At 36.4% G+C, this 27,052-nt stretch overlaps 1 protein-coding gene across 2 annotated transcripts; it reads right to left on the bottom strand.

Moving 5' to 3' along the window:
- On the bottom strand, positions 1-23,599 carry LOC146943659 (uncharacterized). 2 transcript variants are annotated; one of them, XM_085741935.1, is made up of 6 exons: positions 23,448-23,599; positions 23,132-23,185; positions 22,881-22,991; positions 22,468-22,643; positions 22,064-22,156; positions 1-206 (listed from the first exon to the last, which is right to left on the bottom strand). In XM_085741935.1, the coding sequence occupies exons 1-5, from the start codon at positions 23,488-23,490 to the stop codon at positions 22,070-22,072; spliced, it is 471 nt and encodes a 156-aa protein (XP_085598061.1). In that variant the 5' UTR covers positions 23,491-23,599; the 3' UTR covers positions 1-206; positions 22,064-22,069. The 2 variants fall into 2 exon arrangements, with proteins under 2 accessions (XP_085598061.1, XP_085598060.1); XM_085741934.1 differs by lacking the exon at positions 1-206 and having other exon boundaries at positions 21,849-22,156.
- Between the last annotated feature and the right edge of the window lie 3,453 nt (positions 23,600-27,052).

Here is a 27,052-nt window from a genome sequence, read left to right as displayed (position 1 = left end):
TTATAAAATAAATGAAATACTTGACCATAAATGAAGGTATAATCACGAGACAAATTCGGTTGAGATCCTCTCCCTTTTCTCAAAATAAATGGTATTGTCCATTAGGCAAAGCAAATGAACTACGTTTTATTCATTCAATGTGGCTCCAATTCCTTCATGTAAATCTGGCACTTGCTGATCTCATTTACAATATTGCTGTTGATGCACTGCAATCAAATGAAAAGGATCACCTTATGTAATGTTTTTCCTACATAGTGTAACGCAGTTTGAACAAATCACTATTGTTCTGCTATAGTAAAAAAAATGCATGCATTGATTTGAATCATAAGCTGTAATAGTTGGTATATTTCATTCACATTCATAATCATATTCAATTATTCATACACAACATGAAAATAATTGAGGAACTCACCAGCACCACAGGAACGACTAAGTCGCATGTTGTTAATCTTTTGTGATGTGTCAAGAAAACAATAGAATTGAAAAAACTTGAAGAAACTGTAAAATTTATAGTTTAAAATATTTATAGAAATGCTGTGTCTATCATATGAAAAAATCCCACCAGATTCCCATTCCTCCAAGTTAAGCCATTTTCAGTATTCATTTTCTTAAAAAAAACAAAAAATAGTGGTGGAAATTTGTTTCTCAGGGCTTGTTTACTTTAGCCATTTTCTCTTTTTATTTCTATTAAAAACAAAAAAATATTGTAAAAATGAATCCAATGTTATCCCTGTAAATGAATTCAAGTGTTGTATTATGTTATGTGACAGCATATATTACCAAATTTTATTATTGTATAATACTTGCAAAAACAAATTTTAAACAATACATCGTTTATTTCTACTTATAAACGAAAATAAAAGCGATATTTTTAGTAAAAAATATCTTCTTTTTTTTTTTGAACGGCAAATAATATTAAAAGTAACAATTCCAAAAGGAAAGGAATTGCTTTAGAGCATCCACAATGGTAGTTCCCTAACAAGGACTCCTTAAATAGACCCCACGTGACACATTACTTATTTATAATTTTTTAATAAAAGTACCTATTAAGGACTCAATGACTCCAATGGCAATACACTAATAAGGACTCCAATGAAAAGTATTTAAATATGTCCCACTATCTTTACATATTAAACAAAAATAATTTATCTATTACTCATTTTTACAAGTGGGACCAAGTAGTACACATTTTGTTACTTCTTTATGCAAGTGGGACCAAGTAGTACACATTTTATTACTTCTTTATGCAAGTGGGACCAAGTAGTACACATTTTATTACTTTTTTAAACGTGGGACCCGTTAGTTACTCAGGAGAGATATGGTCCTTATATAGTTGCATGTTCCTTAACGGGGACTCAATTTTTCTTCCTCCAATGGAGGGTCCTTAACGGGGAGTGGTCCTTGTTAAGTAAGGACCCCCCATTGGAGATGCTCTAACAACCGGAACCTGACAAATTCCCAGCGCATATGCATAGGAACAGAGCATGCAGAAAAAAAAACCTCCTAACAGGCCAAACTAGATATAGCGAGAGCCAACAGAAGGAAAAACATCTGCACTAAAAACAAAGGTCTCTTAGCTTACACCTAAAAGACCAAGAAAATTGTTGTTCACACATTAGAGAAGGTTGGGACACACATGTAAAATACGCTTTTGCCCCCTCGGCAGTTAACTGCCGAGGAATTTGAAATCCGGCTGCAGTTAACTGCCGAGGAATTCCTCGGTAGTTAACTGCCGAGGAAAGCATTTATGCAGACAGCAGGTTCTGCATTAATGCTAAGCATTTCCAAGCCATTTTTCGGCCAGTTTTTACCTGTAATTTTACCAGAGCATTTCCATATGCAATTCAAATTATACAACAATGAAACTCGGTCATAAACAAGAAAAATACAATATCTTTTACATATGTCCATAATTAAATCAAACCGACATTTGGTTCAAACCACACAAAAGTTTGAAATTCATCAAAACGGAACATAGTGTCCATAATCAAACAACACATTACAAGTCATTACACATCATTACACATCATTAAATTAAATCCCTACTTACATTCATTACAATTGCATATGGAACGAACATATATATATAATACATTATTTTCCACCATATTCCTAAACATAAATCCGACGTCGCTATCGTCTTTAATAAGCCAAGGCATATAGCTTGCCGTTTTCCATGCGAATTCATCTCTATCTTCTCCTAGGTCTATCATTGGCATTAGAGCAGACAAGTGACGTGTATATTGATTTTCACCAAGATGCTCAAAATAAGTGTTAAGTTGTGTCTTCAAATCATCAATAGAGTCCGTCGGTGTTATCATAACCTTAACCGTCTTTTTAAACGCGCAATACCTAACACGACCTTCAATTCTTGCAACCTCTGACATGTTTCACTTGACAAAAGCTTTAACAAAATAATCATAGATTAGAACAAAATTAAATGGAATGTAATAACGAATAAATCAAATGCGTAAACATTAATAAGCTATAAATAAGTATTGCACTAGTTTCAAGTCAATAAAAGTCATATTATCATATATATCAATATCATTTACATAATGTTACTTATATATTGGCCACAAAAAATTGGCATTACAATTTTGACCCCAAAATATACGTCGGTGTAATTTCTACCAAAAAAAAGGACTAACACCGACAAAAAAATCCCTAGTTAATTGCCAAGTGATTGGAGAAGATCAAGTGACATAAAATCTTCCTCATCTTCCGCAATAACTTCAAATTGTTGCTTTGGTTTTTCGGGAGTGTCCAACAAAATAGGCGCCACTTTGTTTGATTCCTTTTGTGGTTTCGGCGGTTTGTTTCCACTTTCAATAGCCATGAGCTTTCGGAACAACTCATGTTGATCCAAATACTCATCTTCCCAAGTCACCGCATCTTGTTTCTTGTGATTGTGCCACTCCGTAGATGATGGAGGTAGTGGACAACCATTCCTCAAGTAAATAAGCACAAAGTGATTAGGAATTACCCCAAGGCACATGATGGAAGTTTTTTGCTTACCCGGCGGTGGTGGCCCTCTTAGTGGAAAAAAAGATTCCGAGTTACCAAGTTCAAGATTTGTCAACACAACCACACACCTTTTGTAATAATTGGCAACAATGTGCCCCATGTCCGGAAAAGTCAACCACTTATCAACAAGATGTGCACAACTTTTTGTATTTGCGGGAGGATGTAAGCCATTTAAAATGTAGTTATAACGATCCTCACCCGCAAATACTTCAACATAATCATCTCTATGATCTTTTAATTCTTGAATAAGATGTGTACGAATCATGAGATGATTTTGTTCGGTTAAGCCCATGAACTCGGTTATAGCCCGGAATCCACAATGTCCATCGCCAATAACATCCACCACTTTTTCAATAAATGGAAGCATGAAGCGTGGCATATAATCAATAGGCCTCATAACCGGGATAACCTTAGGCTTTGGATACCGAGAAGGTGGTGGAAGTGGGGAAATTGGTGCTTTACCAAGACGAACACCTTTTTTCCTTTTATATGATGATGTTGTTGGTGATGGTGACGGTTGACTATCCGGATTTTGGGAATCAACAACCTCCCAAGAAGAAGGGATCCGGCTAGTGGATGTAATTCTTCCTTTAGACCTCGCAATGTCCACTTTTTTCTTGGCTCCCTTGGTTGTTGCTTTTTGTGGTGGTGGAGACATCATGGTGGTTTCAGGAAATGCCAATTGCCGCAAAGCCTCCTTGACTTCAAGCTTCATTTGGAAAGGAAGTTTCTTGAGACGTTCTACAATACCCTTCAACTCATCATCCACCGAAAAACCAAGTTCATTACTTTCTTCTCCCATGTGTAACCTTTGCCAATGGTGGTGTATCTCATCCAATAAAATTGGCTTTTCTTCAAGGAGTTTAGTTGCAATTTCGCATGCACATGGTAAGCCATAAGATGTCCTTTGAACACAACCACAGATTTCCTTGTTCATGCACAACGTTTCCCTACAACGTGACTCTTCCATAGCAATGTTGTCCAAAGCATATCTAGACACATGACCACCTAAGCCGGAGTACAAAGTGACATCTTTGAATCTATGTTCCAACACGGTAACGCTCTGACCAAAGGCTGTTTGTATCGCAGTGTGTTGAAGCAACAACATGTTATGTATTTTCTCCCAACAAGTACCCAAATCACCCACACTATTGTCCAAATATTTCTTCACCAAAGCATGAGCCGATTCTACCCTATTGGTGGATCTACAACCAAGATGCAACACACGGTCTGTCCATACCCTCACTATTTTCTCCTTCACTTCATTCAAGGTGGTCATGGCATAGGCTAGGAAAGGTGGGAAATCACTACAAGCATCTTGGAACTCCACTAATGCATTTGCATATAACTCTTGAGTGGACGATTCAACCATATCTTTCCATGCCCTCATGATCTTCTTGACAACATCGCGATTACTCACCTCTTTCCCATCCTTTTTTCCCATAGGATATTTACAATCTAAGACGCACCTTTGTTTAACATTTGCTTGCACATGAAAGTAACAATTCATACCATAACTTTCCGGGAAAACAATTCCAACCGCTTTCATCAAAGACCCATCTCTGTCGGTAACAATCACCTTAGGCATATTCATCTTTGAAGTAAGAAGTTTACGCAACATTTTTAAAACCCAAACAAAGTTTTCCTCTTTCTCATGCATCAAGAATCCAAACCCAACCGAATATGTCAAATCGGTCGAAGTTACCCCAACTACCTCAAACATTGGCATCTTATACAAGTTGGTTTTGTAGGTGGACTCCATAACCAAAACCGTTGGAAAATTGTTAAACAACTTAACGGATGTTGGATGAGCCCAAAAGATATCTTCGATTGTATTACTTTCACCATGTGTTCTTGAGTAATAAGTATAGTTGTGCTCCTCCAACTTCGAGATTAGATATTGCAACGGCTTCTTGTCACCTCTATTTGCCTTCCATATTTTTTGACGTTCATTGTACACTTGCTTCACATTTGTCATGCAATGTGGTCTTTTGTTCTTCAAGTGTATCAAAATATTTCTTGGAAGCATCTTGCTCTTGGTCAAGTCATGTACAATCTTCTTGTCATCCTCCTTTAATCTACCGACAAGAATGTGTCCTTCTAAAGCCGGCTCCATCGCATGGTTGTGAACTCCATTAAGAATGTTCAATCCCCATTCCTTTGTTTGCGTACTTTGATATCCACTAATCATGAACAAGCACCCGCATTTTCTTGAGCCCGTTGTCGCATGCTTTGGTTTTTTTTTAGGCACTTTGTGAGCTCCACTCCTTTCACACACTAGGCCCAATATTGGATGGATCAAGCTTGATCTTTGTGTAACAATTGTAAATCCCGCCTTATTTGCTTGACACCGTACCCACCCAAGCAATTCTTCTCTATCTTGAAACTTAATGTCGTCAGAAAAAAACCTAGCCGTGTCCACTTCGTGGGCTTGAAGTGGGACGACACCGGGGCTAACATATTTAGAAGCTTGTTCAATGTTTGGTTTGACTTCAACCTTAGGCGGCTTGACATCTCCGGAAATTTGGACAAAATTACGTTTTGTCTCTTCCGAAACATCTTCCGCGTTCTCGGTCATTACTATAATTAAACAACACATAAATATGAATTAACAACTAACTAATGCATAAACATCAATGCCATAATGAACTAAAACAAAAAAAACAAAGAAAAAATTTTTTTGAAAAAATGGCAGTAGCTGCCATTTTTTCGCACCAAATTTTTTCCCTAAGTGTTCCTCGGTAGTTAACTACCGAGGTTTTCCTCGGTAGTAAGGTACCGAGGTTTTCCTCGGCAGTACACTACCGAGATTCCCCATGCCAGAGTTCTACGTGACTGACGTAGATACCCATACAATAACCAAAAAATAAATCGATTAAAATGCTCAATACCTGTTTTTTTACGTCTAGAGTGTGTTGATAGCTCCTATTCTTGATGCTTGAATCATTTGGATGAAGATTTGATGAAAAAAATATTATTGGATTTGGGGGGATTGGATGAAATGGTATGGAAGTTGATGAAAATAGTGTGTAGGGGGAGCAGGTTTCCTGTTTCATCTGACGAAACATAATCCTCGGCAGTTAACTACCGAGGAATTCCTCGACAGTTAACTGCAGCCGCATTTTGAATTCCTCGGCAGTTAACTGCCGAGGGGGCAAAAGCGTATTTTACATGTGTGTCCCAGCCATATGGAATGTGTGAACAGCAATTTTCAAAGACCAATATTGACAGAAGCCAAAACCTCCAAAAAACTCACACCAACAGTATGGGCCCTCCCCTAACTATCTAATAAGACATTCGCGGGGATTCCAACACCATTCATAAAACAAGCTCGGACCAAACTTAAGCCTATGCAAGCTCCACGACCAAGAGAGAACTTTGATATTCTCCACCACCTCATCAACCTCAAAAGTCCCATTGTTAAAAACAATAAAAAAAACAATATCATTCCTCACATTCCAAATCACCCACAAAGTCACGTGCCAAATTAACCAAAAACCATGTCTAAGTTTTTTGATTGTCACCTCTTTCGACCAACATTCCAAGTGTACCAATAGATTATTAGGAATGATAAAATTACAATTGAGCCAACACATTAACTTCTTCCAAACCCTTTGCACCTTCTCACAATGCAAGAAGAGATGTACCACCATTTCGTCCCCCAATCCACAAACAACACAACTTCTAGAACTATCTTCATCTAACACCCCTCTATCAACCAAACTCGTTCTAGTTGGTATCCGGTTAAGAAGCGTAGCCCAAACAAAAGCCAATACTTTCGTCGGTGCCCTTGACTTCCAAAGATAGGCGAACACCATCTTCTCGAGACCATTCAAGTCCCCTTCTACCTGTTTTATCTTGGTTTTCGGGTGTCAAACATTGATTACGTTTGAACCTTTTAAACCGGTGATATCTTATTTTTTCTTGGGAAGGGAAAAAGTAAGCAAAACCCTTGAGAATCGAGGTCCGGGAGTTGTTTTCGCTACGGGAAGGTGTTAGGCACCCATAACGACTATAGTATCCTATAGGAACCGTCTTTAATTTCTACGCGCGCGCTTCATTTTTAAATGCTATTTGAAAGTGTTTCTTTAAGCCTAAGAGTTTCTAAGTGAAGAATTGGAGGGAGAAGAATGTGTTTGAATTTTTATTTTATTTGAATTGAAGGAATTTTGTTCCTTGCCTACGTACCCGCTTAAGGGATCAAATCCATCGTAGTTCTCTTCCAAAAATATTTTTGTTTTTGTTGGTTGATTTTAGGTTTGAAAATTGGAGTTTGAAGAATGGAGATTGAGAGGCCTTAAAGGCATGAGATTAGAAAAAAGTGAGGTGAAATTTAGTCATTTGCAAAATATGGTCTAAGTATGATTAAAATTCATTAAGTTTTTATTTAAGAAAAGAAAAGGAAAATTCAATGGGATTTTGATCCCAAGGTTTATTTTGAAAATGGTTTGAGTGAAGTTTGTTCAAGTTTTTTGAAAAATGATTTTTTTCTAAGTGTAAATCCTAGGCATACATCTAAAGCATACAATCCTAAACATACATCTAAACATGCATATTCTAGCTACATACCTAAAGTGAGGTGTGTGCATGTGTCGGTGCTTGTGTCGGTGTACATTATTAGAGTCCATTGTCCTTTACATCATACCCTAGATACATTCTATGGTCTTGCAAGAAATTTAAATTGCATAAAGGAAAATATTACAAAATCCCTAAGTCTTTACATTCTAATTTTTGGTGAAACTTAAAGTGCAAAAAAAAAAAAAATAGGATGAAGATGTGAGATGGAAGATGAGATGCTCATGATGTATGAAATACAATAGAGGAAATTGTTAGTAATATAAGGCATAGAGAATAGAGATATAGGTAAGTAAAGCTATCATAACCAAAAAGAAAAAAGAAAGATGTAAAATAAGCAAGAATAATGTATAATAGATCTAAAATTTATCACCAAGGCAAGGCTTGACTATGACTCATAATTCTCATGGTTCAACACATTTCCAAGACATGAAATCCAGGTTAAAAAATAAGAATTCAAGAGAGTTAGTAAGCCTTACATTTTGATGTGAATTTAGACCTATTTACACTATTTATTCACCAACATTACTTGCAAAGCAAGCAAGCAAACAATGTATGCACATGACCAGTAAAAAACATTCAAACTGAGGTAAACTCTTCACCAAATCACATATCATGAATCACAAGTATACATCAAGAATTAGAGACAAAATTAGGCTAATTTTCACCAATTTTTAACATGAAATTCAAGAAATAACACTAGAAATTATCTCAATATTTTTTTATCAAATTTTTCAGCATAAAACCAGCACAAAAACGTCACAAGAATATTAAGGAAGCTCTGAAAAAATTTCTAAAATTTTCTAAAACATTTTAAACATGCCAGGGGTGCAAATACGAAATACAGCGTAGGAAATAGCAAGAAAAAAGCAAGGAAGTGTGGTCTGCGCAGAACAACAGGCCCAGGCCCAAAGGTGGATGGATCTTGGATCATCCAAACGCACCAGGGGCGTTGGATTGATCCAGATCAACCTAACCTAGATCAGACGGTGGCTAACACATGGTTCAGGGGTGAACCAGACTGGTTCAGGTAAACCGGTCTGGTTCACACTCCTTTAAAAGCTCAAGAGGCCGGTTCAAGGCCATTTCCCACTTCTCTTTCTCTCTCTTCTCTCAGGTCTAGTGTGAGAAGCTCTCACTTCTCTCTAGAGTTTCGTCGTCTTCTCCGACGAGCAAAATGGTGCAGGTACGGTGGCTCGCCGGTGGTGCCGCCGTACCTGAGGCTTTTTCTAAAACAAATTACGCCGTTATGCTCATCCTGGCCTCCTCTTTATGATTCTGATACTGACTTTTTGAAACAAGGCTTTGATGAAAGCAGATCTAGGTTTGAATCCTACGGTTCTTCAGGTTTTCAAAAATTTTCGAAACTTCTTGAACTGAAACCCTAATCTACACTATTTTTCTCACTGATTAGGATTATGTGCTTGAATTTGCGAAATAAACGGTGAATCTTCACAGACTACATTTCTAGGGTTTCGGTTTCAATCTTTTTCGAATCTTTCTGGAATTTCTGCTTCGATTCACCGTTTATTTATGCTTATACACCTTCGATGATGATTCGAAACAAAAAACGAGAAGGTTTTGAGAGTTTACCTGGAGATTCAAGCGAGAATACGAAGAGGATCTTCGTGAATTTCCTCTGAGCTTCTGGTGAGTGATTTGTTGTTGCGAACTGAATCAATGAACTTCCTCTTCTTCTTCTCTGATTTGAATCTTCTTTGTTCCTTCTTCTTCTCTCCCAAACTCTCTGTGATCGTACGAATCCCCGCCTCTGGTGGAGGATTGGTGCTTGAATTGCAGAGGAATTCCGTTCGATGATGAAGACTCGTCTTCGAGTCACTGAGAACGGTGAAGAACTTCTTCAATTTTGCTCCATTTGTGATTCTGGAGAATTAGGGTTTGGTGATTGTTCTTGTGTTCTTGGAATTTCTGTGTTTTTGATCGTAACAGAACGGAGAGAGAAAGTGTGAATCTGTTTTTGATGATTTGGCACTGAGTGAATGGCATATTCTGACACATGTGATGAGTTGGCTGGTATTTATAGGCCAGCTTGTAGATTCTGATCCAATGAGCCTTGGACACCTGTACTGGACCGTAACTAACTCTTACTTGGCTGGAAATTGGCCTTGAGGACCTTTGTGCAATTTTGAAACTCTTGGGGACCAATCTGCAATTTTTAAGACTTTGGGACTTTTCTGCAAAATAAAGGACCATACTGCAAAGACACTAAAGGACTAAACTGCAAATAAAACTTAAGAGGACTAAAAAAAGAAATTCGAAATAGACCAAAAAAACTTAAAGAATAAAACTTGAAATTAGAAAAGAGGACTTGAATGCAATTTTTGGAACTCTTGAGGACTTAAAAAAAACTAAAATAAAATTGGACTAAAAATTGGTAATTTGACTAAACGTAAAACGAAACGATTAAAACTGACAAAACGGACTAAAATGAACCAACTACCTAAATGAGGTACTTTAAAGTAACCTCTCTCTGTCGAAATTTCGCGTGAAATGACCAAAATGCCCCTGGGGCTAAAACGACTAAAAATGACTCAGATGCAAATTAAAAAATGGATTTTTAACAGGGAATTGAAACAAAAGTTTATTTAAACCAATTTGAAAGACTCAGAGACAAATTTTTAAGATTTGAACAGAGTTTTGACATTTGAAAAGACTAAAATGCCCCTAGGGGCAAGACTGACTCAAAATGACTTCAAATGCAATTTTTGAAATGGGTTTTGACATAGAATTGAAATGAGGACTTATTCAAACTACTTGAAGGGACTCAAACAAATTTTTAAGATTGAAAGAAAATTTGACATAGGAAATGACTAAAATACCCTTCTATGTGGATTTTGCAAACAACATTGAAATAGAATGCAGAGAAAGATGTAATTGATCAGAGACGGTTCAAATGACTTATAATGCAAGAAAAGAAGAATTGAATAAGTATTTTTAGGTCCAAAATTAGGGTATAACACTACCAACATCAAACCTTCTAACAAAATATAACACGATTTCACCGTAAACACACCATCCTCACCGGGGTGCCACCTCCACACATCCGAGCCCTCACCCATTATCACTCCTTCCAACGAACCAATCAAATTTTGGAGAGTAACTCTTTCCCATTCAAAAAGTGCTCTCCGCCAAGTTAACTCCCAATTCCTACCTTTATCTCTTCTATTCCACAAATCTCCCACCATAATATCCTTTTGGGTTGACAACTCAAAGAGTCTTGGATAAAGATTACGAAGGGCCCCTTCGGATTTCCATTTATCATTCCAAAAACTTGTGTGCATACCATCTCCCAATTTACGCGAAACATTCGAAACAAACCAACTTTCCCCTCCTCCATCCTCCAACCTCATCAAATCCTTCCACCAATTGGATGCAACACTAGGCCAAAAAACTTCACTTGAAACCCCTAATGTCGCTACCTTTTAACCATATTTGTCTTGAAGCACCTTCTTCCATAAGGATCCATTATCTTCAAGAAGTTTCCATCTCCACTTCGCTAGTAAGCTAACATTTACTAACCTAATATCCTTCACTCCCAACCCACCTTTGGACCTTGGTTGGCAAACCTTCCTCCACTTCACCCAACAAAGCCTCCTTGTCCCCGTCTGTCCTCCCTAAAGAAAGTTTCTTTGAAGAGACACAATCAACTTCACCACTTTAGCCGGCATTTTCATCAAAGAGAGGTAAAAGATAGGAACCGAATTAAGTACCGAGTTTAGAAGGACAATGCGTCCTCCCAAACTAATTTATCTATTACCCCAAGAGAAAAGTCTTTGCCTCAACTGTTCCACCAAAGGTTCCCAAGTCGCCACCCTTCTAGGATTTGCCCCCACCGGAAGACCCAAATACATAAAAGGCACCGATCCTTGTCGACACTTTAAGAAGGAGCAAGCCATATTCATAAAATCCGGAGGCACATTTACACCAATTAAACAACTCTTGTGGAAATTCACCTTAAGCCCGGAAACCATTTCAAAGCCCCTCAAAATTGCCTTCAAAGTCCAAAGATTCTCCACACTAGCTTCCCCAATACAAAGAGTATCATCCGCATATTGAAGATGCGAGAGTGTTATTCCACCCCTTTTAACTTCAAAACCTATAAACATATTACGATCCACCGCATTCCTCATCAACCCGCTAAACCCTTCTGCCAGAAGAAGAAAAAGAAACGGAGCTAACGGATCACCTTGTTTCAAACCCCTTTTAATATTAATCTCCTCCATTGGACTCCCATTAACAAGAATGGACATACTCCCACCAAACACACACGCCTTCATCCATTCCCTCCATTTTTCACAAAAACCACACCGTACCAACATATACTCCAAAAAACCCCAATCGACCGAGTCATAAGCTTTTTCGAAATCCACTTTCAAAATTAAACACTCCTTTTTCTTTCTTTTTGCTATATCCACCACTTCATTAACAATTAAAACACCTTTGATGAGTGTCATAAAAGTGTTAAATTCATGTTATATTTTAAGCACTTTTTGTTACTTGTTCTGCAAGTTATTGAAGAAAAAGCCGAGAAATAAGCGTTAAATGTCTTATTACGCTTTACTTATCATTACTCTATCCTTTTGTGCAGGAATTAGCCTCAAGACACTGATCAAAGACCAATTTATCATGAAAAAGTGCGAAATGGTAAAAGCTGTCCAGCAAGCTTGAAGAAATGGCGCTAATAGCGTGTTCTACGCTATTAGCGTGTTCAAAGAAGTGTCAAAGTCCAGAGAGATACGCTATTGGCGTATCTGGAGCTTAAAGAAATTTCGCTATTAGCGATTTTGGCGCTATTAGCGTGAGTTAGGCGGTTTGCTCAATTCAAGTGGCCCACTTGCTATTCTTGTTAGATATTATTTAGATATTATGTTAGATATTATGTTAGATATTATTTTAGATATTTTGGGCTTGATATATTATATATATTAGAAGTTCATTAGAGAGATAAGATATATTAGTCTTAGGAATATCTCATAGTTTTCTCTTAGTTTTCTCTAAGCTTTTATAGATAATATCATAGAGAGAAATAGGGCAAGAGCATATAGAGTGAGAGTGATTTTGGAAGTTGGATCTTATTCCTTTGTTGAGACATCACTAGGAGAATTAATCCTTCCTTTTCAAGCCATCCTTGCAAGGCTTCCATGATGATGTGTAGCTAAATACTCTTTGTTGGGATGAGAGGTACTTGATCTTGCTAAACATGTAATCCTTTTGATTTTGCAAAATATGGTTCTAGCAATTTATATTCAATATTGTTGTTATTCTTGTGTTAATGCTTTCAATGAGATTCAAGATGCTTTGGACACAAACTCTTGAATCTAGAGCTAGAGTAGCAATATATCTTATGTTAACTTACTTAACATCTTTCTTAATCTTATGATAATCACCATAATCAAGAGTTAAATGCTTTCAGATATTTAATCAGGCTGGACACGGTCGATTAGGTTATTCGATCGACTTTGTTATCGTTTAAGGGATTTGGACACGAATGTTTAAACGATACCTTAAAGTTAATTATATCACTTTGGACACGAAGGATAGTTTAGAATTGATTGTGATAATGTTGTTTATAAAGCTAGATTTCGTATGGATCATTAGGTTACGTGTGACGCTTGGTTAAGGAACGCTACTCCTAACAAGTTTCAATCCTTATTTATCTCAACTTTTACTTTTTGCAATTAGTTTAGCTAGTTACATTTCAATTCAAACAAACAAGTACTCTTAATACTTGGAATGATAATTGATGTTAAACTGTCCGTGATGTTGCACTAATCCCTGTGGAGACGATACAAATACTTATCTTGTTTGATGCAAAACTACTTCATCAAAATGGCGCCGTTGCCGGGGATTGGTGTTTAGATATCATAGATAGTACGATTGATTTATCGTTTTAAGTATTCGTACATAATCCGTAAATATTTGTCTTTACTTTATAGTTATTTGTACTAACCCCTCTTTGATAAACAAAGAAAAGTTTCTTGTTCGTTATTTCCGTTTCAGGATCATCACCTAGACAAAATCATGGCTGATCATGGTTATAGCAACTTCTATACTCCACCCGAGTATGAACCATATCAACAGTATCAACAATATCCTTATGAAGAGGAACGAATGACCAATGTGGAAAATACTTTGAACATCTTCATGCAACAATCCATGATAAACATGCAAAATACCAACCAAAGATTGAGGAATTTATCAATTCAGTTGGGGATGATTCAAGCTCAAATCATGGATAACAAAGCCAACATTCAATCCACTCATGACGGAGAGATTGTTGGAGAAGGTGTTGTTGAACTTGAGGAAGATATAATGAAAGAAATAGAGACACCACTTGAAATAGAACTTCCTCAAGAACGGTCAGATTCTGAAAAGGCTAAAACTGTTGATAATGGAGAAGTGATAGAGGTGGTAGAGAAAAAGGAACGGTTACTTAGCAAGGAAGAAACATTTGAACAAAAGGGGAAGAAAGTGAGCAAGGCTAAAATTGACCGGGTCATTGATGAAATTTGCGCCTTGTTCAAATCAAAGTTAAGGAGGACATGTACTCCACATCATCTGTATCTAAAGTTCATGGAATTCCTCCCGAAAAGAAGGAATACAAAGGATGATATATTGTCCGTCTCATTTTGGCCACCCTAACGAAAAAGGCGTCGAGCTAACGACGTTAAACAAGCGCTTGTTGGGAGGCAACCCAACTTGGTAAGTTCTTTTACTGTTAAAATAATGTGTTAGCAATTTTTAAGTACTTTATTTGGTTTTAATTTAAAAAATTGTGGAAGTTCTTGCGTATCACTCTTGCTTAATTTCAAATCTCAGATGATTGATAACAATTCATAGTTGTGATTAAAGCGCAAAGCCAAGGTACAAGTTTCCAGTTTTTCTAGGTTTTTACTCGAATATGGAACGAGTACTTTGTGCAAATTTCATTTCATTTAGTTCTTTACAATAATTTATTTGTTTGTGAACCACGTAGTACTATCCTAAAGTGAGGAAACCTCAAATGTTTGTACATATGCAAGGAGACCGGAATTTATTGTTTAACTCGGTTGTTTTATGTTAAATCCAATAATTGTTTTAAATTGTGTGAAGGCATGGAAGTGATCAAGGCACATTTTTGTTTATGAGTGAAACTTACTTGACCACAAATAGCCTACCTTGTGAGAAGAGCGAGTATTTGCTAACCCACTTGAGCCAAATGAATCGGAGTCATCAATTATGAACTGTCAATTCATAAGCACAATGCTTGATGAAGTTGCCTTTAAATTTTTCAAAATTCAGTTCATTCTTGACGCACTTTAGGACTCTGATATGTTTTTAATTGTTGAACCCTAAAATTTCATTGTTTATTTGTCCCTTTTGCCTTAGAGTAGAGGAACATTCAAATAGGGTATTTGTTGATTCAAGTTGGGGAGAGAAGGTAGATGTAAATCTTATGTCAAGTATAATGGTGTAATTTTATCTTTGATCAAGACAACATGTTGTTGTAAATACAAAAAGAAAAGAAAACAATGTGTACATGAAAAGAAAAATAGAAAAAGAGAAAAAGAAAGAAAAATCCAAAAATAGAATAAGTTGTCAAGATCAAAGTGTATCTCATTTAAACACCAAGGGTTTGTAATAATTGGTAGGGAAGGTTGTAAATTTTAATGGTTGATACAAGGAATGTTCCTCTTTGATAGGCTTTTTGATTTCAATTGCCCCCCATATGACATTTCTTTTGTAGCCAAGCCAAGTTATAACCCTCAAAGACCTTTTGATCCATGTTTTTATGCCTTTTGAAACGATATTTGGATGGACACATAACTTGATTGGAATGTTAACTTGATTGCCGGATGTGTGTTCATAATCCTCATTCATTTGATTTCAATTGTTTATCTACTTTCATAGAAGTGTGTTAGGTGTGGTTCGTAAGTAAATATATCATTGTCTTGAAATATTTGATATGAACTTTGTACTTAGGATTCATCTCATATTAGTAGTAGAATTCTAAATTAGTTGGAAACTTAAGCTTACCCGCGCATTCACTTTTAAATCATTCATCTGAAAGAATTTTCAAAGCCTTTTGTACTTGTGTCTTGTCATTAACTTGTTTGATTTTCGATCCTTTGTTTGAGGACAAACAAAGAGTTAAGTTGGGGAGAGTGATGAGTGTCATAAAAGTGTTAAATTCATGTTATATTTTAAGCACTTTTTGTTACTTGTTCTGCAAGTTATTGAAGGAAAAGCCGAGAAATAAGCGTTAAATGCCTTATTACACTTTACTTATCATTACTCTATCCTTTTGTGCAGGAATTAGCCTCAAGACACTGATCAAAGACCAATTTATCATGAAAAAGTGCGAAATGGTAAAAGCTGTCCAGCAAGCTTGAAGAAATGGCGCTAATAGCGTGTTCTACGCTATTAGCGTGTTCAAAGAAGTGTCAAAGTCCAGAGAGATACGCTATTGGCGTATCTGGAGCTTAAAGAAATTTCGCTATTAGCGATTTTGGTGCTATTAGCGTGAGTTAGGCGGTTTGCTCAATTCAAGTGGCCCACTTGCTATTCTTGTTAGATATTATGTTAGATATTATTTTAGATATTTTGGGCTTGATATATCATATATATTAGAAGTTCATTAGAGAGATAAGATATATTAGTCTTAGGAATATCTCATAGTTTTCTCGTAGTTTTCTCTAAGCTTTTATAGATAATATCATAGAGAGAAATAGGGCAAGAGCATATAGAGTGAGAGTGATTTTGGAAGTTGGATCTTATTCCTTTGTTGAGACATCACTAGGAGAATGAATCCTTCCTTTTCAAGCCATCCTTGCAAGGCTTCCATGATGATGTGTAGCTAAATACTCTTTGTTGGGATGAGAGGTACTTGATCTTGCTAAACATGTAATCCTTTTGATTTTGCAAAATATGGTTCTAGCAATTTATATTCAATATTGTTGTTATTCTTGTGTTAATGCTTTCAATGAGATTCAAGATGCTTTGGACACAAACTCTTGAATCTAGAGCTAGAGTAGCAATATATCTTAGGTTAACTTACTTGACATCTTTGTTAATCTTGTGATAATCACCATAATCAAGAGTTAAATGCTTTCGGATATTTAATCAGGCTGGACACGGTCGATTAGGTTATTCGATCGACTTTGTTATCGTTTAAGGGATTTGGACACGAATGTTTAAACGATACCTTAGAGTTAATTATATCACTTTGGACACGAAGGATAGTTTAGAATTGATTGTGATAATGTTGTTTATAAAGCTAGAATTCGTATGGATCATTAGGTTACGTGTGACGCTTGGTTAAGGAACGCTACTCCTAACAAGTTTCAATCCTTATTTATCTCAACTTTTACTTTTTGCAATTAGTTTAGCTAGTTACATTTCAATTCAAACAAACAAGTACTCTTAATACTTGGAATGATAATTGATGTTAAACTGTCCGTGATGTTGCACTAATCCCTGTGGAGACGATACAAATACTTATCTTGTTTGATGCAAAACTACTTCATCAACCTTCCACCAAATGTCTCCCCTTTAAAAAAGTCGATTGCGAAGCGGAAATAATAGGATTCATCACCTTTGCTAAACGCGCCGCTAGCACCTTGGAAAGCAACTTGTAAAGACTTCCCAAAAGAGAAATTGGCCTAAACTCCTTCACACAAGTCGGGTTCTTCACCTTTGGAATTAAAGCCACAAAATACGATAACAAGCCTCTTGGTAAAGCCCCATTCCCATGAAATTGATCAAAAAATATCCTAATTTCATTTTTCACAAGGTACCAAAAGTGTTTGAAAAAAGCAAAGTTAAAGCCATCCGGACCCGGACTTTTATCTCCGTCACTTTCCTTCACCATTTTCTCTATCTCCTCTAACACAAAAGGGGCTATCAAAGACCTATTACCTAGTTCATCAATTGAATAAAAGTGAACCCCTTCCAAAGTCGGCCGCTCCCATTCACCCCCCCCCCCTCCACTTGCCTCTTAAAATAATCCACCACCACTTTTCTAACATCCCCGGGAGTTTGATACCATACTTCTTCCTCTTTGAGAGCCTTAATAGAATTACGGGATGTTCTAGCCCTTATACACCTATGGAAATACTTAGAATTAGTATCCCCTTCCTTCAACCATTTGGACCTTGACCTTTGAGCAATCAAGGATTCCTTACTCTTAGCTAATTTCCAAAACTCAACAAATAGCCGTTTCCTTGTTGTCACCTCTTCCCCCGATAAGAGACCCCTCTCGCTTCTTATATCAAGAGCTACAATGTCTTCCTTCAACTTCACCAACCTCGCATCTACATCTCCATACTCACTTTTATTCCACACCTTAAGAGTAGCTTTCAAACCCTTCAATTTAGATTTCAACACAAAACCCATCCAACCTCGAACCACCCCCTACCCCACTCATCCTCCACCACCTTCTTCAAATGTTTATTACGAAGCCAACAATTATTGAAACGAAAAGGTTTTGGACCCCAATCATTAGACTTCACCTTTAACACCACCGGACAATGATCCGATACATCTCTAGGAAGAGCCCAAAATACCACATTACCCCACAAATCCCTCCAATCCTCCGTAATAAGTGCTCTATCAATTCTACTCATCGCAACACCATTAGAATGATACCACGTAAACTTTCGCCCCAATAGGTTTACATCTTCACAATCCACAAAATCAACAAAGTTATTAAATAAATTAATTTCTAACCTTTGTTCGGACATCGGGCCGACATTAATACCCTTACGCTCCTCTATAGCACAAACCGAATTAAAATCCCCAATCAAACACCACGCTCCTTCCCCCCACACATGCCTCACCAACCCGATACTCTCCCACATAACCTTCTTCGACGACAAATCACATTTCGAATAGACATTCATAATAAAACATCTTTTATTATGAATCCCCCAATCCACACACACACACCAACAAATCCATTTCCAACAAAAGAATGAATAAGCTTCGAAACCGATTTCCTCCAAATAGAAAGAATACCACCACTATTACCAATTGAGGGAAGAAACTCCCAATCACGATCTTTATCACCCCATAAATAATAACAAAGTTTATCAGTAATCACCTCTAATTTAGTTTCTTGAATCGCCAAAAAATCTACATGTTGCTCCCTCACTAGCTCCCTTACCCGCTTACGCTTCACCACACCCCCCAAGCCTCTAACATTAAAAGAGAGCACAATCATTGATCATCAATATTCCACACCCTAATCTCTTTATTTGCCTCATCCGCTTCATCCATCATCACAAGTCTCTTTACCACCTCCCCATCTATAACATTGAAAGTGATACCCGCCTCTTTTTCCAAATCTAATAATCGAGTCGCATCCACTTCCTTGCACCGTGCTTCCCCCTTTTTGAACAAGGGGTATCCGACACCATAGTACCCAATTCTTCCATGAAGAAATTCAAACCCGACGCCGGAGTTAGTGGACAAATAGGAAGAACCACTTCTAAAACACCTCCGCTCTCGCTATCCCCCTCTTCAATACTAGCAATCATTTTTTCTTTTCTCTTATTCTCCCCTCCTCTACCCTTCCTACAACCTTTCCCTTCCTTCAACTTTTCGCTACACTGAACAAATTTTGGCATTCCTAAAGTTGAAGGGCATTTTTTATGCTTTCTACCAATTTTACTTAAAGCACCCCTATCTCCCAATGTACTTGATTATGCAGATTCTGTAACATCTGAACACCTAAGGCCCAACCCACCAAGCCCTTTTGAACAGCCAGGTGGGTCCCCCTCCCTAGCGTTTGAAGAACACGGCCCCTGCCTATCCCCATCACCACGCGCCTCATCACCTCCTTCAACTCCCCTCTTTTCCTGCGACAGCTGTTGCTGTCTCACAGCTGCGGGCCCTGCCAACCCAACGTCTTTTCCCTCTGTAACTTTCTCACTTGTCCCCATCTGCAGTTCCAAAAGCATCCCTCCCTCAACTTGTCTCAATCCAACAGGCTCCTCAGAGAACCTAGTCACCAATTGAGAATTAGCTTCCTGTTTCCCAAGGCCAACCAAAGCAACTGGCTGTACTGTGCGGGTCCCCTCTTCACCTTCATCTTCTACCTCCAGCTCCTCCGAACCTCCCTCTGTATTGTCGTCGGAAAAATGTTCAGAGCCGCCATCCCCCTCCTCCGACCATTGTCGACCACCGTGAACTTCTGGTAGGGTTTTTTTCTCCCAAAAATTCCACCTCCTCAAGCCCTTCCGCCGCACTTCCATTGGTCTCTTCCACCACCCACAGATTGTACCGAGCCCCCATAACCTCCACCTTCACCCAATCATCAATGAATCCCCATCTAGAGGTGGAAATCAGGATCCTAGCTACATCAAACCGTTTTCTCTCCGCCGTCTCCACATCAAAGTCGAGGAACTCACCCAGCCTTCCCCCAATCATTTTAAAAGTGGATTCCTCCCATATGTGTAGTGGAACCCCATACACCTTCAACCAGGTTCTTCTCTGAATACCGATGAAGTGTGGCAGCCATTTTTGAATCTTTAGAAAGCGATTCGACCACCATTCCTTCTTCTCCTCTCTTGCTCTCTCTATCACCCCTTCTCTATCACAGTGAAGTAACACCATACCTTCTCCCATAGCAAACACTTTTATCTCTCTCCACCCTTCCATAAATAAATCGGTTTGAATACGACTTACCTCCGTTGGAAAATGCAAGTGAGCAACAAAACCTTTCCTCAAGAACTGTACCATTTCTTCTGATGGTTGCACTACTATCGCCGGTACCGGAGTCGCTACCGCCTCTACCATCGAAGTCTGCTTCCGCCCCTCTTTCGCTAACACCTCCTTAAACGAGATCCCCTGCTTCACCTTAGCCGCATTAGAACTCTCTCCTCGTAACATAACCTTCGTCGGAACCCTAGCCTCCTCCTCTCTTCCAAACCTAGCCAGGTTCACCTTCAGCACCTCCTCCCCACACCACACCTCCTGCATCCTTCCTTCCAACTCCTCAGCATTACCCACATCTCTAAACTTCACAAATGCAAATCTTTTCCCCCATCTATCTACTTTCTTAGGGATAAAGACCTCTCCAACATTCCCAAACCTAGCAAAGATCTGTCATAAGTCTCCCCTATTTAAAGAGTCCGGGAAGTTGGAGACAAAAAAAGATGTGGTAGTCATGTCAAGCTTATGGACAAAGTCACGGTTGTGCTGGTTGTGCTGAAGCTTGGTTTTCCCTCTCTCTGTTTGAAATCCCTTAGTTGCCCCACTTTTCCCTTTTCCCCCCTCTCCTTCTCTCTCTAGATTCTCTCTCATCATTTTATATGTTGACAGTTCTATCCAAAGTTTTAGTAAAAAATATCTATTTAATACATTACATACAATATTATTCAGACATGATAAAAGACACAATTGATCAAGAACTCCAAGGCCCAATTTATTAAAGGATCTTTTCAAAGACATGCATCTACACACTTTCTAGAACTTTCCTTCTAATTCATTGTTCCATTTTCCATCTACACAAGATATAGGGGATCTGACACGAGATCATCCTAGAGAAGGTATATTGTCGTTCTCCCTGGATCATTCTTCACTAGTATAAATTGAATGACTTGGCCTTAAAGCTCAATCAAAGGTACACTTTTTTTTTAAATATAAAGTGCATGTTTAAAATGACATAAATATAAAATGTGCAAATCAATTAAAAAAACACAGAGATATATAGTCATAATTATTTAAAGAGGACTAAAAGGTGAAATTTCCAAAATGTATAGGGACAAAAAATTTGTTTAACCTTTTTTTTTTTTTTTTCAAACCAACTAACAGAGGTGCATAAATACTAAGAAGTAAAGCTGTATTTTATTTAAGGGAACTAAAGTTGTATTTTTGTTACCAGTGAAAAAACATTTTTTAACTTTTGAACAAAAAATGTCTACTTTTTTTTAACTATATTTGATCTCTTTTTATTATGTATTGAATATAAAACAAACTGATATATATCGAACTTCATTCAGACATGTCAATTAAACACTATTTCTATCTCTACTTCTAATCGAAGACGTGTTCGGTCCGACATGTGTATATGTCCAACATGTGATTGTATATGATTATTTTTCTCAAATTATTATCGATATTGACATACAGTGTTTGTGTCGTGTCGAAAGTCTGCACAATAAATTAATAATGGATTAATATGTCGATAATTGAGAGCTTCATCCTGCACAGATTTTTAAAACGAAAAATTGAGAAAGAAGAAATTATTATCGATAATGATGACATTAATGATCATCTTACAATTGTTCTGGATGAAATTTGAAATTACAATGCCAAACTATTAATATTGAGCACACCTCCTGAACTAAGAAAGATTATTTAAATGAAATAGTTATAAAAGAAATGAAATACTTAACCATAAATGAAGTTATAATCATGAGACAAATTCGGGGATCAAATGCAAACTCAAGAGCAATACCACGTTTCAAGCGCTCAATTTCCTTCTGCACTCTACGAGCATGTCCTTGTAAAACTGGCACTTGCTAATCTCATTTTCATTGTTGTTAATGCACTGAAACCAAATGAATAGGGTCACGATAAGAAATATTTCCTCAATCTAACATGTAAAATAACAAATTTGAGCCATAGAATGCAAGTACAAAAGCAATTTTGTAGAACTATCTAGAGCCTAATTTTGTTAAACAGCGGCGCTATAGCATACGGAATTTGAACAGATCGCTATTGTTTTATTATAACTATTTAGTAAAATATTGTCAAATAGCAGCTATAGTGACTCTAAAACACTATTGCATGGCAAAATTTGAACAAGTTACTATTTTCAACAACATAATAAAATCACATGAAAAGAAAAAAAAAACATACATCTTGGAAAGCCTTAGAGTGAATATCGCATGCATCGCTGCTAAGACTCTTAGCATTGGGTGCGGGTGCGGGTGCGGGAGATCCAGTAACTACTTTTTCACTTCGAATAGTTCGAGGACCAAACACAGCATCCACAGCCCTGTCGACCATAGAAGCTCCAGCCCCAAAAGCCACTCCTACAAATTGAAAGAAAACAAACTCAATTTAATACAAAATCATAAGTATATGAAAATTGACATTGATAGCTTCCATATAGATTATAGATAGGAAATGGTATTGTCGTGCCATGTCCTGTGTAATAGAGTACTAGCCAAGAGAGTACTAATTGAAAGAATATTACTTTCCCTAACTTTCTCTTATGAAATATGAATCCTCTCGGATTCTAGTTTCCTTCTACCGTGACACGCGCATACCTTCAGCCATTGTTCCAAAAAAAGATCCACTATTGGAATTCTGAGGAGGAGCTGGAGGGGGAGCACCGTTTCTATCATTGGAATCCCCGCGATGAGGGGGAATACTGTGAGCTGCACCAAGACAATACATTAATACAAGCTTAGGAGGCAGAATTATAATTTAAATCCCTAATTTCTTGAAGCTTATTTTGAAACTAATTAAGTTTAATCTATTGTACAATGATATGTATCATAACCACATTAATTCATACCTCCATATGGACCCGGAGTAGGACGTGAACGTCGAGCTGCGCGAGCAGATCTTCCTACAAACACACATAACATAAGTAATACAATTGATTAACATTATATAACTAGAAAATAAAATCAGAGATGAACGCATTGTTAATTTATTCAGTGAAATCACTATACTATTTTATTGTTCAGACAAATCCTAAAACATACAAAGAATGCATGCCTTGATTTGAATCACAAGTTATAATAAATTAATAATGAGTATACTTCAATCACATTCATAATCATATTAATTCAATTATTCATGCACAACGAAAATATGGAGGAACTCACCACTACGTCCACCACCACCACCAGCACGTCCACCACCAGGCATGTTGTTATTCTTTTATGTTAAATTTATCAAGAAAACAATAGAACTGAAAATACCTTCAACAAACTATTAAATTTATATTTTGATAAAATAATTAAAGAGTAATGATACATTGAGAACTGGTCATTTAACTTGTCCTATAAATTAGAGCTATGAGAACTGGTCATTCCTCACAGTCCACGTGTGCCGTGTCTGTCTATTATATGTTTCTTGTTGGAGAAGAAAATCACACCAGAAAGTATTTTATCTTTCTTCTTTTCTTGAGAAACACTTGTGTGGACCAATACCAAGAATTTTGGTTTGGTCACACACAAAGAGAGAAGAGAGAGAAGAGAGAAGAGAGAGAAAATGTAGAAGAGATAAGAGGAGAGAGAAGGAGAAAATCTTGTGTGTGTGTGACCAAACCAAAATTCTTGGTCCTAGTCCACACAAGATTTTCTCTCTTTTCTTTCGCATAAAGGTATATCATCGTTTTTTTTTTATAAAAGGTATATCATCGTTGTTTTTTTTTTACACAAAGGTATTTTATCTTATAGTCCCTAATATAAACATTTTTTTATTAAAAAAATATAAGATGAATTTAAATTATTAGAGACATTTATCATTACTCCTTTACTAAGGTTTCTTTTTGAAATATATGCTTAACTAATATTAATTAAATAAGTTTATTATTTCTAATAGGTCTCATATGTATAACTCTCATCTGATAGTTGCATAAATTTCTCCACTAAACTGACCAATATAAAAAATGAGAAGTGAAAGTTGAACATATACATTCCTATAGAAAATAGTATTTTATAAATATTCATATGCTAAATGGGTATAGTGTTAATTGTTCAAATTGACTACGTAATATACGTGAAGTCTAGAAAACTGACTGTGTGATGAAAAAAAAGATTTCATCTCTAGAATGTAAGATTATTTTTTACCTCTTTTATGATTTTTTTGCAAGTATGTTTAGAACGCTAAAATATGAGTTTTTAATTATGAATTTTTAACAACAAACAACATAAATATCTATCTAGAAATCATATTTTGAGTCGGGTTTTTTAGACACCTCAATATAAGTGCATAGAGGGAACATAAAAAGTTTAATAGTATCCTGATTATGCCTCGATTTATTTTGTTTTTTCAACTAAAACATGTAAAATTGTAATTTTGATCCAAGTAAGCATACTCAAGTTTTGTTCCCTAATTTTTCTAGCAAGTTTATAACATCATAAAAACCTCTAACGTTAAATTTTGGAGTTTTTAAATAAGGGACAAATTAATTATGAATTTTCATTTCCCATAATTGTGAATTTCTTCAACAATTCATAATTAATTCGTCCCTCGTTTAAAAAAATTCAAAATTTATGGTGAAGGTTCTTATGATGTTCTAATCATACCTACCAGAACGAAATTTAACTCATGACTATATGCTAAATCGAAACAAAACTACAATTATGCACGTTTTGGTTGAAAAATCAAAATAAAATGAGGCCTAGTTCGAATGCTACAAAACTTTGCATATTCATTCTTTCTATGTAATTTTATAGAGGATTCTAAAAAAAACTAACATTTCGGTTTCTAGGTTGAGATTTCCATTTTATTTTTTTAGTTTTTGGCACTTTCAAAATTAATAATTAACTCCTCCTTTGTCAAAAATTACTAATTGTATATGCAAAGTCATATTTTAACTGTATAAACATGCATGCAAAAAATCATGAAAAAAAAAAAAAAAAATTCAACCTCTCAGTAAGTTTTATGGACTTTAAGTCTATATGAAGAAAAAGAAAAAAAAAGGTCAAAAATATGAAGAATCTCAATTACATGAGTAAAATTTATGTTTTCTTTATTACAGGGTCAAGTTTTAAATCACATGTATATTACAAGATCAATTTGAACAATTAACTCATGAATATATCATTACCTTTTTTAATATACCTAAAAATTATATATAGGATTGCTGGTAATTAATTATATTTTTTCATCATGTTAATGTTTGTCCTCGTGAGCTTAGCTCAGTTGGTAAGGACAATGCATAGAATATGCAAGGTCCGGGGTTCGAATCTCGGCCACCACCAAAAAAACAAAAAAAACTAATGTTTAAAAGGAAAATAATTTTGTTTTTTCGTTTACTAATGTTTAAAAGGAAAATAATTTTGTACTAATGTTTAAAAGGAAAATAATTTTGTTTTTTCGTTTAAAAGGAAAATAATTTTGTTTTTTCAAAATATTTAGTTGTAGGAAAAAGTCTTTCTTGTTGAGGCAAAATCCCTAATTAATTTTAAAGATAATAAACCAATATGATTAAAGAATTAATGGACTTTGATTAATTCCTTGGTATTTAACTTGTGCTCTTGAGTGTTTTACTAAGACAGGAACAAGGTTTAAATCATACCAAGAATAAAGAAATCAAAGGACATTTGAATTCAAGATCTAACACTAAGGTCAGAAAGTTAGATCAGAATGTTGCTCTGATGATCAGAATGTTCAAGCAGAGATCAGAAGGTTGTTCTTAACAAGCCAAGAATCTCAAGAACATTGATCCAGGTTATGCAAGGCACATGTGACATGGATATATGTCCAGAAAAGTACATTTGCATGGATCAAGCAATGAAGGCTTCTATGGTGATCAAAGGATTAATGGACTTTGATAGTTCTTGGTATTTGTGCGTTCTTGAGTGATTAACCAAGACACAAACAAAGTTTAAATCATACCAAGATACAAGAAATCAAAGTACATTTGAATTCATGAACTAACTCTGAAGTTCAGAAAGTTAGTTCAGAATGTTGGTCAGTGAGTTGATCAGAACATTCTGATGATAGTTCAGAAGGTTGTTCATAAGCAAACCCAGATTCATCAAGAACGTGAAGAACATGCAAGCACACTTGACATGAATAAAAGGTCCAGAAGAGTACATCTGCATGGATCTATCAACAACAAAGGCATGGACAAGGATTATGTCAAAAAGGATACTTTATGTTCATTTAAGACTATGAACATTAAAGTCCTAGGAATATTCCACAAGGGAATATCATCCTAGATGTTATATTTACTGCTCTTCATTGTGTTTCACTATTAGGATTTGATTACATCAAATGGTAGTCTTACAAATCATCCTAAGAGAAACAAATGGAACATTCTGATGATCAGAATGTTCAGCTCAGCACAGGCTTACTTTATGAACAGTACAGTAGGTGAAAAGCAAAAGCAAAAGCAAAGCAAATCTGTCCTGCTCAATCAGAGATAGACACGCATGAGAGTTGGTACAGAACAAGGACCACACAATCTCTCAAAGCCTGTGTATGAAGATGCAGAATCCCACTATATCCTCCTGCACCAAGTTCCAAGGCAGATCTGGCAACTGAACTTTCTGAAGTATGAAGAAAAGCCCATACTTTGGTTATTGCCCAGAAATTCATATGAAAAACATATGACACACCCAGAACTTCATATGTTCATTCATATACGATGAACCCAGATGAAGAACATGATGAACCCAGATGAAGATCATCATGAACGCAACAACATTCTGAAGTTCATCAGAGATCAGAATGTTTGCCCAGAATTTCAAGTAAA

The sequence above is a fragment of the Medicago sativa genome, chromosome 2 (genome assembly GCF_051527215.1).
Source record: "Medicago sativa cultivar Bolivia chromosome 2, Bolivia_mono, whole genome shotgun sequence".
Classification (NCBI taxonomy): Eukaryota; Viridiplantae; Streptophyta; class Magnoliopsida; order Fabales; family Fabaceae; genus Medicago; species Medicago sativa.
The sequence above is the reverse complement of the archived record's forward strand: the minus strand, read 5'-3'. Positions and strand labels throughout refer to the sequence as shown.